Source organism: Onychostoma macrolepis, chromosome 20 (assembly GCF_012432095.1).
Source record: "Onychostoma macrolepis isolate SWU-2019 chromosome 20, ASM1243209v1, whole genome shotgun sequence".
In the NCBI taxonomy this organism is placed as follows: domain Eukaryota; kingdom Metazoa; phylum Chordata; class Actinopteri; order Cypriniformes; family Cyprinidae; genus Onychostoma; species Onychostoma macrolepis.
Genome location: NC_081174.1, coordinates 12096643 through 12112023, shown reverse-complemented (window position 1 = coordinate 12112023; position 15381 = coordinate 12096643). Strand labels below are relative to the sequence as shown.

The 15381-nt window shown below is 38.8% G+C and overlaps 1 protein-coding gene across 1 annotated transcript in view; it reads right to left on the bottom strand.

The window, feature by feature from the left end:
• Nucleotides 1-219: 219 nt before the first annotated feature.
• The window catches only part of cdh2 (cadherin 2, type 1, N-cadherin (neuronal)), a 45073-nt gene continuing 29911 nt past the window's right edge, over nucleotides 220-15381 (bottom strand). Inside the window, exons 6-16 of the mRNA XM_058755066.1 lie at nucleotides 12679-12823; nucleotides 12427-12599; nucleotides 11507-11644; nucleotides 11233-11418; nucleotides 10446-10699; nucleotides 9429-9571; nucleotides 6289-6522; nucleotides 5963-6196; nucleotides 4667-4806; nucleotides 3385-3549; nucleotides 220-1640 (exon numbers count right to left, since the gene is read on the bottom strand). Coding sequence (XP_058611049.1) covers nucleotides 1434-1640; nucleotides 3385-3549; nucleotides 4667-4806; nucleotides 5963-6196; nucleotides 6289-6522; nucleotides 9429-9571; nucleotides 10446-10699; nucleotides 11233-11418; nucleotides 11507-11644; nucleotides 12427-12599; nucleotides 12679-12823 — 2019 coding nt within the window. The 3' untranslated portion in view covers nucleotides 220-1433. The remainder of the gene's footprint in view (nucleotides 1641-3384; nucleotides 3550-4666; nucleotides 4807-5962; nucleotides 6197-6288; nucleotides 6523-9428; nucleotides 9572-10445; nucleotides 10700-11232; nucleotides 11419-11506; nucleotides 11645-12426; nucleotides 12600-12678; nucleotides 12824-15381) is intronic.

The window sequence follows — 15381 nt, the reverse complement described above, 5'->3', positions numbered from 1 at the left end:
AGAACGTAGCAGAGAAGAACAAAGGAAGCGGAAGGTCAAAACGGAATCCTTGACAAAGGACGTCAAGCCATGAAATCAGAGAACGAGGAAAATGGAAGGTCATTAACTGGGCCAAAAGGGCGAAGCCAAAAAGGAATGTTATGCATTATGAAAGGGGAGGAATGAAAGCAACAGGTATCTGGACCAAACTTCTGTCTCACTTATTCGCTTTAGTCTCCATTGAGGTGGGCATTTCTTTATTTGTGTGTAAATAAATTTCAGAAAGACTGTTTTATACGGAAAAGATAAAAACATGCAAAAATCCTTTTGTCTGTAGTCCAAATTATACATATACAAGTTCTTCGCGCCCTGTTCTTCTTCGTAGACTACATCAAAAGAGGAGAAACAAAACAAAAAACTATGTACACACCATTTAATTTACAGTGGAGTAAAAAATGAAAGAATACCAGGCATGAAAGAATACCAGGATGACTAAGGCAGATGACATTTGAAAAAAAACAGAACGTTTTCATTTGCAAAATACTAAATCACTTCAAAAAAAAACTGCAGAGAGAGAGAAAAATAAATGAACAAAACAAAAAGTTCTGCTACCAAATAATAACGCTCGTCTCCCATTTTGCAACCGGCTGCATAAGTTAACGTTTTGGTGGAAAAATGGTGAATATATATGTAAAAAAAGAGAAAACGCAACAAAAACGAGAAACTGAAATCTATTTTCTAGCATACTGTACAAAGCTGTTCTCTGTGTAGACGCTCTCACTCTTCCAAAGTCTTTGTTTTGATACGTGACGTGAACGAACAGCGTGACGGTGAGAAACGCAAACAGAAGCGTGTAGAAGCATCAACGTTATAAACAGGCTCACGACAAAAAAACACTCCAAAACTCTGAGCCACCAAAGCCATTGAACAGAAAAGCAACATCATCAGATCAAATGAACAAAGACCGAAAAAGAAAGGAAAATGTAAAAATGAAACCAAAAAAAAAAATGTACAAAAAGGCACGTAATATCCCAGTGCTTCTGTACTGTGAGATTCAAGTGTAACTTAGCATTCATTTAACGTTCTTTAAGCGTTCCTTCATACGTTTTGTACCGATGATCCTTCAAACTTAGGGCGAAAAAACCCTGGACTGAACCAAAACTAGGCAGATTTCCTTCATTAGACCCCCTCCGTCTACAACAGAGGGCCTCGGAGAGACCTGGTTTTGTTGCCATGGTGATCTTCCTTCCACTTTCTTGTCTCTTCGTTTCTCAGTCTTCATTCTCTGTCTCTCTAGGGTATATTGGTTTCTTCATTGTTTTGATTCTGCACACTGTCCACGTCCCGCGATTAAAAAAAAAGTGCCACACTGTTTTTTTGATGTTTTTTCTTTTAATTTTCCTCCTCCTCCAGATCCTCCTTCTCTTTCTGTGGTCCAGCGGTGATGGCGTAAGCTAGTCGTCGTTGCCTCCGTACATGTCGGCGAGTTTGCGGAAGCGAGGGCCCCAGTCGTTGAGGTAGTCATAGTCCTGGTCGCCTCCGCTGCTGGAGGAGTGAAGAGAGCTGAGCGATCCGGCCGTGGAGCCGCTGCCCTCGTAGTCGAACACCAGCAGGGAGTCATACGGAGGGGCCGTGGGATCGGTGTCGGCTGCCTTGAGACCCTGGTGGAACATGACGAGAACGGATGTGGTTTTAAAATAGACACATTTCAAACGTTGTCTAGTACAACTGTTTAAATTACTCATGTGGTATTGCTGTTTAAGCGCAGAGGGGGATGGGATGGAGAAAAAGAAGTAGGAACAAAAGAGGAGGAGGGGAGATGGGAGGAGAGGGAAACGGAGAAGGATTGGGGTCGCCGTGCAAACAGATGCTGGGCTCTGGAACAGGCTAAAGCGTTTATTTATAAGCGGCTGCATTCTGGAAACGGCACAGCTAAGCATAGTCTGAGCTCGCGCAATTAAACAATGAAACACTGAACGCTCTGTCAGCGCACTGGATGAGAAACAACTAAAGTGAGAAGAGGAAGGAAGGAAGGAGGAAGGAGTGACAATACAACTGAAACCCATTAAGTAAAAAGAGTGTGTGCGTCCTATGTTCCGTTTTGTAATATATGTGCGCAGGTGAATCTGAAAATTTGAATGAACACAAAGACTGTGTACTTCTTTAGCCAAAAAAGTCAATGTGTTGAACACTCAACGGTCATTGCGGTCGCTTTTCTTACTAAGTGCAGCATTTCGGACACAAATTTAGATAGACACAAACTTTCTATAGACAAGAAGGTATGTACAACATTTGTGACCGTGGACCACAAAACCAGTCTTAAGTCGCTGGGGTATATTTGTAGCAATAGCCAACAAGACATTGTATGGGTCAAAATGATCGATTTTTCTTTTATGCCAAAAATAAAGATCATGTTCCATGAAGATATTTTGTAAATTTAATTTTTGATTAGTAATATGCATTGCTAAGAACTTCATTTGGACCACTTTAAAGGCAATTTTCCCAATATTTAGATTTTTGCAACCTCAGATTCCAGATTTTCAAATAGTTGTATCTCGGCCAAATATTGTCCCAATCCTAACCATACATCAATGGAAAGCTTATTTATTCGGCTTTTGGATGATGTATAAATCTCAATTTCCAGGAAAAATCCAGGGTCACATTTATGGGCATGGACAAATTCAAATGTTTGATTTACATGTGCCCAACCGATTTTGGTAGTGAATCGAACACCCAAGTGCACATTCAATTTGAATGTTTAAAATACCTCTAGTGCCCAAAAATGTGCTCTAGGTAGGCAGCTCACTTGGTTTTGAGAGCCTGCCATATTATACAAATAAAGTTCTATTCTTGGCATAACACTGTCCAGGCAGAGTGCTAACACAGACTAAACACTGTATAGACGTTCAGTCGCTTGTCCAAACAAATCTTTCTACAGACATAAAACGGCTATAAACCAAACTCGTAAGTGACAATTTTTGTTGGAATGCTAAAAAAACAGCAAAAAATCCTAACGGCTGGGTTTCTTTAAATCACAGTTTGGTCAAACAGATTGGCAAATGCTGCCGTCTACAAAGCTTGCCTGTCTTTTAAGGGAGGCTGATTACATTTAGCAGTAATGTTTAATTCATTACCTGATTTAAGCAGTTTCTTGCTAATCTCACACTGCTTTGAGTGCAGTCGCATTGCTTAGAGCCTGTGAGGTCTGCATGTGTGCGTGTGCGTAGGAGGGCACACATCCACAGACTTTAGCATGAGATATTGAATCCCTGAGCCTGGCTAATGATCAACAAAACTAAAAGGACCTTAGTCCAATTAACCAATCAATCACCATTAAGTCTTATCACTGGTGCCATCGAGCCATTTTATATGGCGCGACTTCGGAGGAGCGGACACATGGCGTACCTCGTGGATGAACTCTCCTATGTCTCCGGGATGGGGTGCAGCCGAGCGGATGGGATAGTTGGGCTCGGAGTGCATTGGTCGCTCGTCCAGCCGGCGGATCCCGACAGGCTTGATCATGTCTGGCTCCAGAGTATCGGGCTGCTGCAGCTGGCTCAGATCATAGTCCTGAAGAATCACAGATAGAGGGAAGAGACAATCACAAATAGGGTTAGAGGTCTGCTCAAAGCCCTTGGTTTTCTGGAAACATCTGCATGGAGAACAAAGAATGTTTTGACCTTAGAAATGTAATTTAAGTTTGCTTTGTTCCATATGAAGGATATTCATGTGGGCTTTCTTTTCAGAAGTTAGCTTCCTCGTTGAAAATGTCAGAATGTCGGTCTTTTTTATTTATTCTAAAGTTCTTTATTTAATTATTATTATTTTTTTTTTACTTGTTTGTTTCTTTTAGGTAAGCAAGTAGTTAAAATGAGTATAAAATTGTTTTTGTATAAAAACAGTCAAACTCTTTACTCAGCTAGTTGATAGCCAAAAATATTCTTTGATTTCTGATACATACATATACATTGTGCAGTTGGGCTGCTGTTTTCAAGAATTAGTTGAAAAGGAAAATGCCAATAAAAATAACCATAGTTAAATGTATATCAAAGAAGGTCAGAATATACCTGCCTTTTACAAGATGTTTAAAAGATGACACATGTTTGTAAGTGCTCATGGTGTATGGAGTATTACTTAGAAGATGCTAGAACACTCAACCATGTGCAAGATGTAGAAGCAGGTGTATAAAACACAGCATACCCCATGCTTAAGTACATTACTAATGGATTTTTTTTTAGATTTAATGTTTTAATTAAAATCTAAAAATGCCAAATGGTTCCTATGGGAGTTAGTTCATATCATTAACTCATAAAAACCATAGAAAAGTCTCAAAACTGATAAAATACAAAACTGAGTGTGTCAGTTGTGCAAAAACCAAAGTTTGGCTCAAATGCAAATCTGTGAGTCTCACACATACTCACACCACCAGGCAAAGCGAGAACTGTTTCATCAGTTTAAATTTAGTCACTTTATAATCAGCATTACTTGCAAAACGAATGCTGAAAATTAGTCATCCGGATTTTAAACTGCACCACGCAGCTCAAATTAAAATCGTGAACATTTAACGACTGGTTAAAATGAAACTTTTAAAAATGTTTTCATTAAACAAGCTAGATTGTCTCGAGTAATTCTGAGCTGGAATAACTGTGTATGTCCAGCAGCAGCAATAGAGAGTGAGTGCATGTACCTGGTCTTCCTCTCCACCGCCCTCCTCGTCGTATTTGAGTATGTTGTCTCGCACATCGTCCTCTGGATCGATCAGCAGCTGCTTGGCCTGTCTCTCTTTATCCCGTCTCTTCATCCACATCACAAACATCAACACCAGCACTGCAGAGAGAGACACAAAGTGAGAGATAGATCAATATAAAACGAGCAAAATGACTTGAGATCAGACAGTTAAAGGTGCAGTGTGTAATTTTTAGCACCACAAACAGAAATCGACGTTTCGCAACGTGCTGCCCCCCTCAGTTACTGTTGCTTGCTCAGACAAGCTATATTATCATGTAATTTTTCCATAAAATGAGCTCATTAGGTAGTAAAAATTGGATTCTACTATTATTCTGTGATATTACTCATGTCAAAGTATTTCAATCTGCTGTTTTTTCAGGGTTAATAGGTAAATTATGTAAGTGAAGTTACTTAAAACTGCAGAGACTGCAAAACTGAGTTAATCACAAGCTATGTTCCATCCATATTGCAAATTTAATTTAACGAAAAAACAAGTTTTACATCCCATGTGCTTGAGAAGTTTGAGCAAAACAGAAATGGAAGTTGTGGCCATTGAGGAAACTACTGTGGCTCTTTTATTAAATGTAATAAATGACTTTAGAGAGCAGAGACAAAACATTCTGAAAAATGTTGTCGCTAGTGAATGACGACAGAAGCCTCATTTTTTAAGGGGCGACGGTGTGTCAAACTGATTTGTAAGGTGATAGTAGCTAATCGTTTTGACGACAGGCTTTGGCTTCCACTGTTTCTTGAAGACCAGAGCCAAATTTATGAAATGATATTGGTCTGAAGTGAATTATTCAATCACATGACTCTAAGCACATGAGGCACGATGCGTTTCCATAATAGTTTGTTTATACCTTCTTGCTGAATAAAACATTCATCCACCTTAAGAGAGCTTCCACGTTTTTTTTTGTTTGTATTTTTTTTTTTTGCACATTTTAGAAATTGGATTTACCTCTTGCTGTTTCCATCCAACATTTTTTTTAATAAAATATTAAATAAAAATACATGAATGGAAGCCCAGCTGCAGTCAACCAGACAAGAGAAAAGCATTGATTTTGATTCAACTGATAACACTGGTGTAAGTGAACAGAACTGTTGCTATCCTTTCCACAACAGCATCACTATGAAATCTTTTGTGACTATATCGCCTCTGCGACCAAAAGCAGATCACATGTGCTCGGCAGAAATGTGACCAACTGATAAGAACTCCACTGCCTGGAAGAAACAATCTCTGTCTAGTGTGTCTTACCCAGCAGAATGATGATGCAGATAAGTATGGCGATGATGGCTCCGGTGCCCAGCCCAGCTGCCATGATGCGTTCCATGTCCACGCAGTCGCCGTGATGATCGCACTGGCATACTTTGATACGCAGGTAGGTGGTGTTGGACATGGGCAGGTTACCCGAGTCCGTGATGCTGATGGGCAGCTCGTATATCCCGCTTTCCAGGTAACTAATCTTCAGACTTAACTGAGCGTGATCGCCTACAAACCAACCACAAAACACATGAGATAAAGTCTGGCAAGAAGAATTAAGTTGTTGTTAATCCCAGAGAAATATTTTCCATGTGGCGTACCACTGATTCGAGTCAGTGTCCAGTTCCTGCGGATGTCAGAGGGTCGGTTGGGCAGTTCAAAAGCGTAGGGCCCAGCGTTGGGGTTGAGATCTCCGTCTACGGCTGTGATATTGATGGCATTGGGTTCGGGGCGCTCGCACACTTCTGTTTCTTGAGGGAAGACTCGAGGTGCGTTATCATTTATGTCCAGCAGGTAGATCTGCAGAGTACCTGTCCCACTCGCAGGGGGGACACCTGTCGATGGACAGAAGGAAAAAGGGGAAGTCAATACAAGCATAAGCTGTGTCCCAATTCAGAGACTGCAGAGACCAAATGCATCACCAATTCCAAACCAATTTGAAGACTCCATCAAATGCAGTCTCAGAATGCGTCCATTGTTTCCCGGGCCATGAAAGATACAACAGATGGATCCTTCATGGCCCAGACTATTGCAAGATTCAATGTACGACAGTATTTTGCAGGCTGTGCACCCTATTTTTTCAGGCAATTTTTAAGTCCAGTAAAAACATTAATGTCACTCATCAACGGCAGCTGTCACAGGCTAGGCCGTCCCATTTAACAACACTCAGTTTTACCTTTGTGGTCTCTGAAATCAATAAATAGTTGACGAATCATTTTAAACGTTGAATTTTAAAACTTCAAAACACTATTTTCAACATGTAGTTTAAAAAATGTATCCTACACGACAAGTTGAGGCTAGAAGGGATACAGATACTGATTTTAAGATATTTGGGGTTCAAAGGACTTTGCCACAGTGTAGGCTGATTAGTTATCAAGTTGTCTTTTTTACTGTCCATTTAATTTATTTTAATAAATTTTTTTTTCTTCCTGTCTATCCGACAAGATTTTGCATAACTTCCGGCCATAGCTGTATCCGTTCCTACACGACAGGACGATTAGTAACAAAACTTGTGCACCTGGAGTCCTGGAAACTGATTCCATACAGCTCTTGACGTTATTGTGTGCAATATGCATCATGACCGTGAAGGGTTTGTGGGCGTGACATCTGAGCCCAACACTAATAGCCGAAAACTGACGATACAGACGAACTACAGCAGTTAACGACTTTAGACTCCTCTCTTCTGGGTTGCTGGGCATGCTAACTCATTTATAAACCATAATGCACAGTCTATAAGATCCAGTCAAGCTGCCCACGTCCATGAAATATCTGCAAACAAGAGCCCCAGCACAGACTGGACCATCACTACTTTGAGCTTAGAGCTTAGTTTCTGTTTCAACAAGAGTAACAAGACCTTTCGACTTCACTGATCTTTAAACAAAGAACAAGAGACGGGCGGTGCAGTGCGGTGGCTTTCTGTTCTACTCCTGGTATTCACAGCACATTTTAATCTGTTCCAGCCCTGAAAACCCCTAACTCAACTACAACTAAGTATCCCTAATTTATTGAATCAGGTGTGCGAATCAGCATTGAACTAAATGCGAAAAGGCTTCTTTGTGGAAAAGGGAGCCCTGCTACTTGCACACAAAGATTCAACTGAACTGAGACAGGAATTCACTAAGAAAGTTAAGTTAGTGTTGTGTATTTGCACACTCTGTCTGCATCGTTTTAGCACTTGATTCACAAATTTACTATAGAAATTAAGGTTACAGCACAGACACCCCCCCAAAGAAATCAGTTCTTAAGACAATTTGCACACTGTAATTCCTTAGGCATGCATTTCCAGTACAACATAATAATTCAAAAAATGAATTAGCTAGTAAAACTGTAGTAACTTTGTTACATATTCGCCATTTAAACCATGTTGCTTCAACAATATAGAACTGTTGATACTAACGTCACAAAGGCAATGGAGTAATAACTGCTATTAAAGAATCACTTTGAGATCGAATTAATGGCAGATTATTGCTGTAAATAATAAACTTGTCATCTAAGTACTATGCTAATTTTGTTTTGCTTTATTTACAGATGTTTGATTCAATCGCAGGTTCTGTCTTATACTACTCTAAGCTACTAAAAAAAGGCACTTTCACTCAAACTAAAAGACATAGAATGAAATTTGCATGAATGTGCATACAAGATATATATATATATATATATATATATATATATATATTAGACTGCATGTTAGCTTGCTTATTTAGCTCAAGAGCATGATCTAGTCTATATGTTGTACTACCAAGAAACGAATCATAGAACTATGGGTTTGGGAAACACTGAATTATTGAACTATATTGGCAACGACAGAACTTGCAACCGTAGTTGGCCAATAATTATGTGTGTTTGGTTGTGGTGGATGCAGCAGACTACTGCAATATGAAATACTTTTAGTACAGCATCACTCCACCACTGCAATCCACGCACCTTTTAAATGTAGAAAGTGTACTTGACTGCACCACACAGCTGGATATAACACTAATCTTCATCATTTCACAAATTGCAGCTGCAATTATCACCGGAAAATTTACATAAACAACCCTTTCAATGAACTCTTTTTACAAATTTTTTAATTAAAATTGCTTAATAAAATTACCCCCTGCTTTTCAGTACAATGATAATTGGCCATGCAGATAGCGTTGAGTTTGCGCAATCTAAGAGTGCTGAACTATAACAAGCCTAATTTACATATAAAAGTGTATTTGTGCTAAAAAGACTTAATTTACACACAGTGCTTCGCTATTTCAGTGCATTTAGTGTCTGGATAACATGGATTACAGGTAGGTTTTTATGCTGAAATACCGCATACAAAAATGGTACAACAGTTTAGTGAGTGTTTCTGGAGACAAGCTTTCAAATTTACAGCGTGTGTGTGTGTGTGTGAGAGGGGGTTTGTTTCACAGCTCTGATGCAGCGAGAATGTTAAACACCACAGCAGAATAGGGCCTAGCAGACTTCTGTAGACTCTTTCACACAGCGGGTAGTGTATGTGCATATGTGTGTGTCAGAAAGAGAGGGAGAGGTTGCTTCAAAGAAAAAAAAAAACTGAGAAAGTGAACGCATAGACATTCAGAATGAGTTTGCATATGTTGTCGTTTTGATCATTAACATGGATGTGTGGGCATGTGTATATCTCAGTTGCAGTTTGTTTGGGTTGCAATTCCTCCCTAGAGCTAAAATCAATGGAATCACTCAATCTCAACTGCTTCTGCATACATACGCATTCAAACACAGTTGCTCCTACCGTTATCAGCAGCCATGAATGTGGCGTTGTAGAGGTTGTTTTTGACATATGGAGACTCTCGGTCCAGGACAGCAATGGTGGAAATTCGTCCATTGTTGGGGTCGATCTCCAGCCAGTTGGCGGGGTCAAACAATTTAGAGTACCTTTAAACACACCATACAAAGATGGTTAATATTTACTTCATTTGTCAAAATAAAAGGGGTAAAACAACTGGGGAATCCTACAATGCAAACTGCAATCTTGACCTTACATTTCCATGCATACATACAAATAAAAGCTAATTAATTTAAAATTATTAATAAATACTACGATAATATATAAATAATACTAAAATAACAATCAGTAAGATGAATCAGAAATATTATCAATTTTAACATTTTATTTTAAACAATTTTATTTCACAGCACAGCCAAATGGCACTTTCAGATACAATTGTATCAATATTTGATTAAAAAAAATAATAATAATTATCAGTGTTTTTTTAAATATGATCAATAATGATTCCATAATGATTTTAACTGAAAATCATGTTAAATAAAAAAAAATAATAATACAAAAATAGGTAAACAAAAATGAAGCACTGTAGTGTTCAAACTTTTATCATTGCATAATGACTACTCTTTTTCATATTATTTTTAAAAATACTAGCCAGTATACAATTTATACTATAAAATATTCAGTAAGTAGTAAGCTAGTATTCCTTTACGAACATAGCCATTAACAATTAATTAAATAGGCCATATTCATGACCATCCATTTTACATGACTAATTTGCAACCTTTTTTTTTTTTGCTACTGTACCTTTAAGACTTTTATATGTAAATAACCTCTGATAGGATTGACTGAGCGATGACTTCTGAGTGATACATTTTTTCAGCTTAGTTTCCATAAATGTTCTGGCTGGACTAGCAAGAAAGCTCTGCTTTGGTCTACATGCTATTTCAAAAGATAATTTCCAAAAATGCATACATAAGAGTACATGCATATAAATGTACATGCATGTGTGTGTTTAAATACCTAATAGTCTGCTGCATGTATCTGTCTGGATCATGAGCTGTAAAAGTCGCCAGCATCGACCACTGTGGAAGTCCCTCCTCCAGTTTGACCTGTTTGGGGTTGGGTTCAAAATTTGGGCTTTCATTCACGTCGATGACACGTATGGACACGGTGGATGTAGCCTGGCGGGTGCGATGGATCCCACTCGCCAACGGCACCTCATTTTCAGCGACAACCGTCAGCATGAATGATCGATTAATCTCAAAATCAATTGGCTGTACAGAAGGACACACACACACAATCCAGTTAACATAGTGTCATAATCTGTTAGGAAAAATAATCAAAATGATACAATGAATGGATTGTGTTGCAATTAAATACACAGAGGAGAAATGTTTGAATAATAATTAATGAATGACTCATTCTCAATTAAGAGACATAAACCATTAACTCAGCTGAACAGCAGGTGGAAGCTGTTTCCATGGAGACCGTCTTTTGCTCCGTATTTGAACCCGTGCCTGAGGGACTCTAGCGAGATTCTAGCGAATAGCAGCGCAACCCAATTAAAGCATTTATACAACAATTAGTTCCGGTCCATGAATCTGATTGGTTGAGCAGAGTCCTGGGACTTTTGACTGTTTGTATCACTCCGCTTCTCTGTTTATGACATTCCAGTATGTACAGTGATTTTCTGCTGCTCCGATTTCTCTCAGGAAGTGTAAAATCCAGAAAGGAAGCACTTAGGTACTCTGTTCCAGACCATTTGTCAGTATGTTTATTTCTTAGTAAGTTTTGTTGTGAGTGTTACCTTCACGACGGTGACGAGGCCTTCGTTGGTAACGGGATCAGTAGGGATGGAGAAGCGTCCGGTTGGATCCCCTGTTATGATCCGGTACACTGCATTCCAGGCAGGAGTCCCCGGTTCATCTTTGTCAGTCACGGTGAGATTCGTCACTATCACATTCACACGGTTCTCTGGGACCTCACCGTGGAACTACAGAGACAGGCAGAGAGAGATCGATTTTCAGCAAAGATGGCTTTGGCGAGACGCGTGTTCAAGTGTCTGCGTGTGTGTCACTCACAGTCTCTCGGGTGAACTCTGGAGCGTTGTCATTGACATCCAGCAGGCGTATGACAGCAGTGGCGGTGTTGGACAGACCATACGTGGGGTTTCCCTCCATGTCGGTAGCCTGAATGATCAGGGTGTATTGAGGCACCTTCTGCTCGGCACCAAAATGAAACAAGTTAGGTTGAAAACGCAAGACATAAATGGTTTACAGTAGTGGTTGACAGGAGGAGGAAACTGGGAAACATTATTTTTGCATCTTATAATTTAACCCTATCAAAACAGACTGGCGGCACTCCAACTCAACATTTGATAAGTTTTGTTATTGTTAATAACAAAAATGAAATGAAATTTAAATAAAATGGTAATTAAAAGAAATCGGAAATAATACAAAACGTATATTAGATGAAAAAAAAAATCGAAATGTTTTAGCAACTAACTGACAAAAATACATCAAAGATAAATAGAAATAAAAAATAAACTTAACTTAAACTAAAATGAATAACTAAAAACTGAAAATATAAAAAAAAGGTAGTTCAATAATACAATTAAATTAAAAATAAAAATAAACACTATAATATTATTTAAATAATACTAAAATCAAAACCTGTTCACACCAAAGATGATAACTATAACGACAAGTTCTAATTCTATGGCAACGATAAAGACAGAGAAACAATATTGTTGGAATCACTCTCAAAACAACTTTTTCTAGCTGATGAACAATTAAAAACATTGACAGCCAATCAGAATCCACCTGAGCTCAAGAAATTAAAGCAACCGACAAAGTAACTGCACCTCAGTGTTTTTGTCCATTAGTGTCAATGCTAATATAGTTATCATTATAGTTATTGCTCTAGGTGTTAACATTGGTTGAGTACCTCTGGTTTACAGTATTGTTGTATATTGTTGATACTAGCACACACTTCGTCGTACCTCACGATCTAGACCTGCAGCTACAGTGATGATTTTGCCGGTCTTGTTGTTGATAGTGAACATGTTGGAGGAGGGGCTCTCTGGGGTCTGGGAGAGGATCTTGTATCTGAGCATCCCATTGGCTGTATTTGGGTCATCCTTATCCTGGGAGGTCACTGTCATTACAAATGTACCTAGAGTCGAGCAAGATATGTCAGTTTTCCCTTCTTTACAACCACCATTTTATCCACATAAATGTGAAGACAGGTGTACCTGGTTTGGCGCCCTCATCCACGGTTCCGTTCCAGATCTGGTGAGTGAACTCTGGCCGGTTGTCATTCATATCGATGACATTGATGATTATGTCGATGGGGTTCTCCATCTGGTTCCCATTGATGTCTACAGCATGAGCACGTAGCTATGAACGCAAAAAGTCAAAAGTTTAAAAATTCAAAAGTTTACGATCAAACATTTCAACAACAAGTCTCTTATAGTCAACAAGGCTGCATAATTTGATCAAAATACAGTAAAAACAGTAGAATCATTCTAAAATGCAGATTTGGTACTCAAGAAACATTTCATATCATTAATGTTAAAAACAGTTGTGCTGCTTAATATTATTGTGGAAACCATGATTTTTTTTCCCAAAAGAGCAGCATTAGTTGAATTTTTCATAACATTGTAAACATCTTTATTCTAATTCTTTGATCAGTTTAATGCATCCTTGCTGAATAGAAGCTTTAATTCATTTAAAGAATGTGTGAAGTAAGTTTTGGAGTCTTACAAGTTTCACAGTATTTTTGCCAGTGTCTTTATGCCAGTGCAACATTCAGAAGTTATTGCGAATAAATTGTAAAACTGTAACTGCAGTACTGACAGACTGTCAGCAGAAAAGAGGCTCTTAACCACCACACTCATTTACAGTGGTTATTCGTGTTAAGCAGCTGCTGCAGCTGACTTGGTTGCAGTTTGCATGCTAGAGCAGTCTTAGGTCTGCTGCATATATGCATGAGCTGACAGAAAGAAGCCTGATGCTCCACCTTTGGCACCATTAGGAAGCAAATCATTTCATATTCATGTAATCTCTGCATAATTTGAATCTGAATGTGGATTAGGTGGACACTGAGGGAGGTTAACAGCCTCTCGGGTCCAGTAGTGAAGTGAAAGGGTATTGAAACCAGGCAGGAAAAGTTTGCAACTACTTCCAGGGAAGATTGAGGATTGTTCTTACTTAGGAAAAGCCAGATTTAGGGAATGCCCCCCTGCGAGCACAATGAATGAATGTGTGTGTGTGTGTGTGTGACTTAGTGTTAGGATAAGCTCCTCCGAGTTTAATTTTGTCTGCTCTCCTCTTCATGGTACAGTGGATTAAAGGGATGTCAAAGGTCACATTCTCAGACTGGCTGCCATGGTAACCCTGACACACGTAATTTATTGGGAGTTTTAGAGAGTTTCTCTCTATCCTGGATGGAATGCATGGATCTAAAGAGCAAAGGTCTGATCTTTAAACAATGTGTGCACTCAAAACGAGCACCGGAAAGTGCATACGCCATCTTACGCATACATTCTTATAAAATAAACTTTAAAGTTAAAGTTTTAAAAAATAAATCAACACTTTTACTGGGTGATTTGGTGACTCTAGTGGCCAAACAATGAACTGAACAATACAAAACTTTCACCTTCATACACCTCTTTTATAATATACAGTATCTCACAGAAGTGAGTACACCCCTCACATTTTTGTAAACGTTTTATTATATCTTTTCATGTGACAACACTGAAGAAATTACACTTTGCTATAGCTTGTATAACAGTGTAAATGTGCTGTCCCCTCAAAATAACTCAACACAGCCATTAATGTCTAAACCGCTGGCCACAAAAGCGAGTACACCACAGAGGTCGCGTTAACCGAAAATTCTTAACCGAATTTTTTTAGCAGTGACGGAAAAATCTGAAGGCTGTCCATCACTTTGGCAGATTACACTGAGGGTGATCTATTGTAATTTATAACTGTAATTCCCATCCCTGTCCAGTTGGTGGCGAGTGCGCTCCAGTGAGGCAGCAGAGCACGTGATCGTTTCCAGAACAAAAATAAAGGTCTTTTGCTATGTTTTTGATTATTCACAGGCGAGTATAGTAAAGCGAATCGCTTGATCTGAGGTGTCTACAGCGATCTATCACGCCACATTAAAGAGCGCCAAAACAGTATTTATTGCTTGAATTTCCTAATAAAATGGACAGAATTTGAAACCTGAGACTGCATTTCATATCAAAAGTAAAAACGTACAAAGTTTAGCCGATTGTCTAACGTTACTGTGCATTCATCAAATGAAAACAGCATCGATTGGGAGTTAAGAAACGATATTGGTTCATAAAAATAAGAATCTATTATTTTTTTTTTTTTATCCAGCACTAGCATATTTTGTTGTTTTAAGTGTCCTCCGCGGTCACTGACGCAGTCTCTGTTCATCTGTTCTCTTCATAAATAAATAAATGCATAAGCATATGCTCGTCCTTTAGGTTCATTATTAAAAATGAAAACGTGAACAAAAATAAAAGCAATTAAATGGGTTATTATAATTAAAATACGCAAATTAAAATGATGGGTAATAATAGATTATGACTGAATTTTTCTGACCCTGTCCGTCAAAATGACGGATAATATTAAAGTCTAACGCAACCTCTGGTACACCCCTAAGTGAAAATGTCCAAATTGGGCCCAATTAGCCATTTTCTCTCCCCGGTGTCATGTGAGTCGTTAGTGTTACAAGGTCTCAGGTGTGAATGGGGAGCAGGTGTGTTAAATTTGGTGTTATCGCTCTCACTCTCCCATACTGGTCACTGGAAGTTCAACATGGCACCTCATGGCAAAGAACTCTCTGAGGATCTGAAAAAAATAATTGTTGCTCTACATAAAGATGGCGTAGGCTATAAGAAGATTGGCAAGACCCTGAAACTGAGCTGCACCACGGTGGC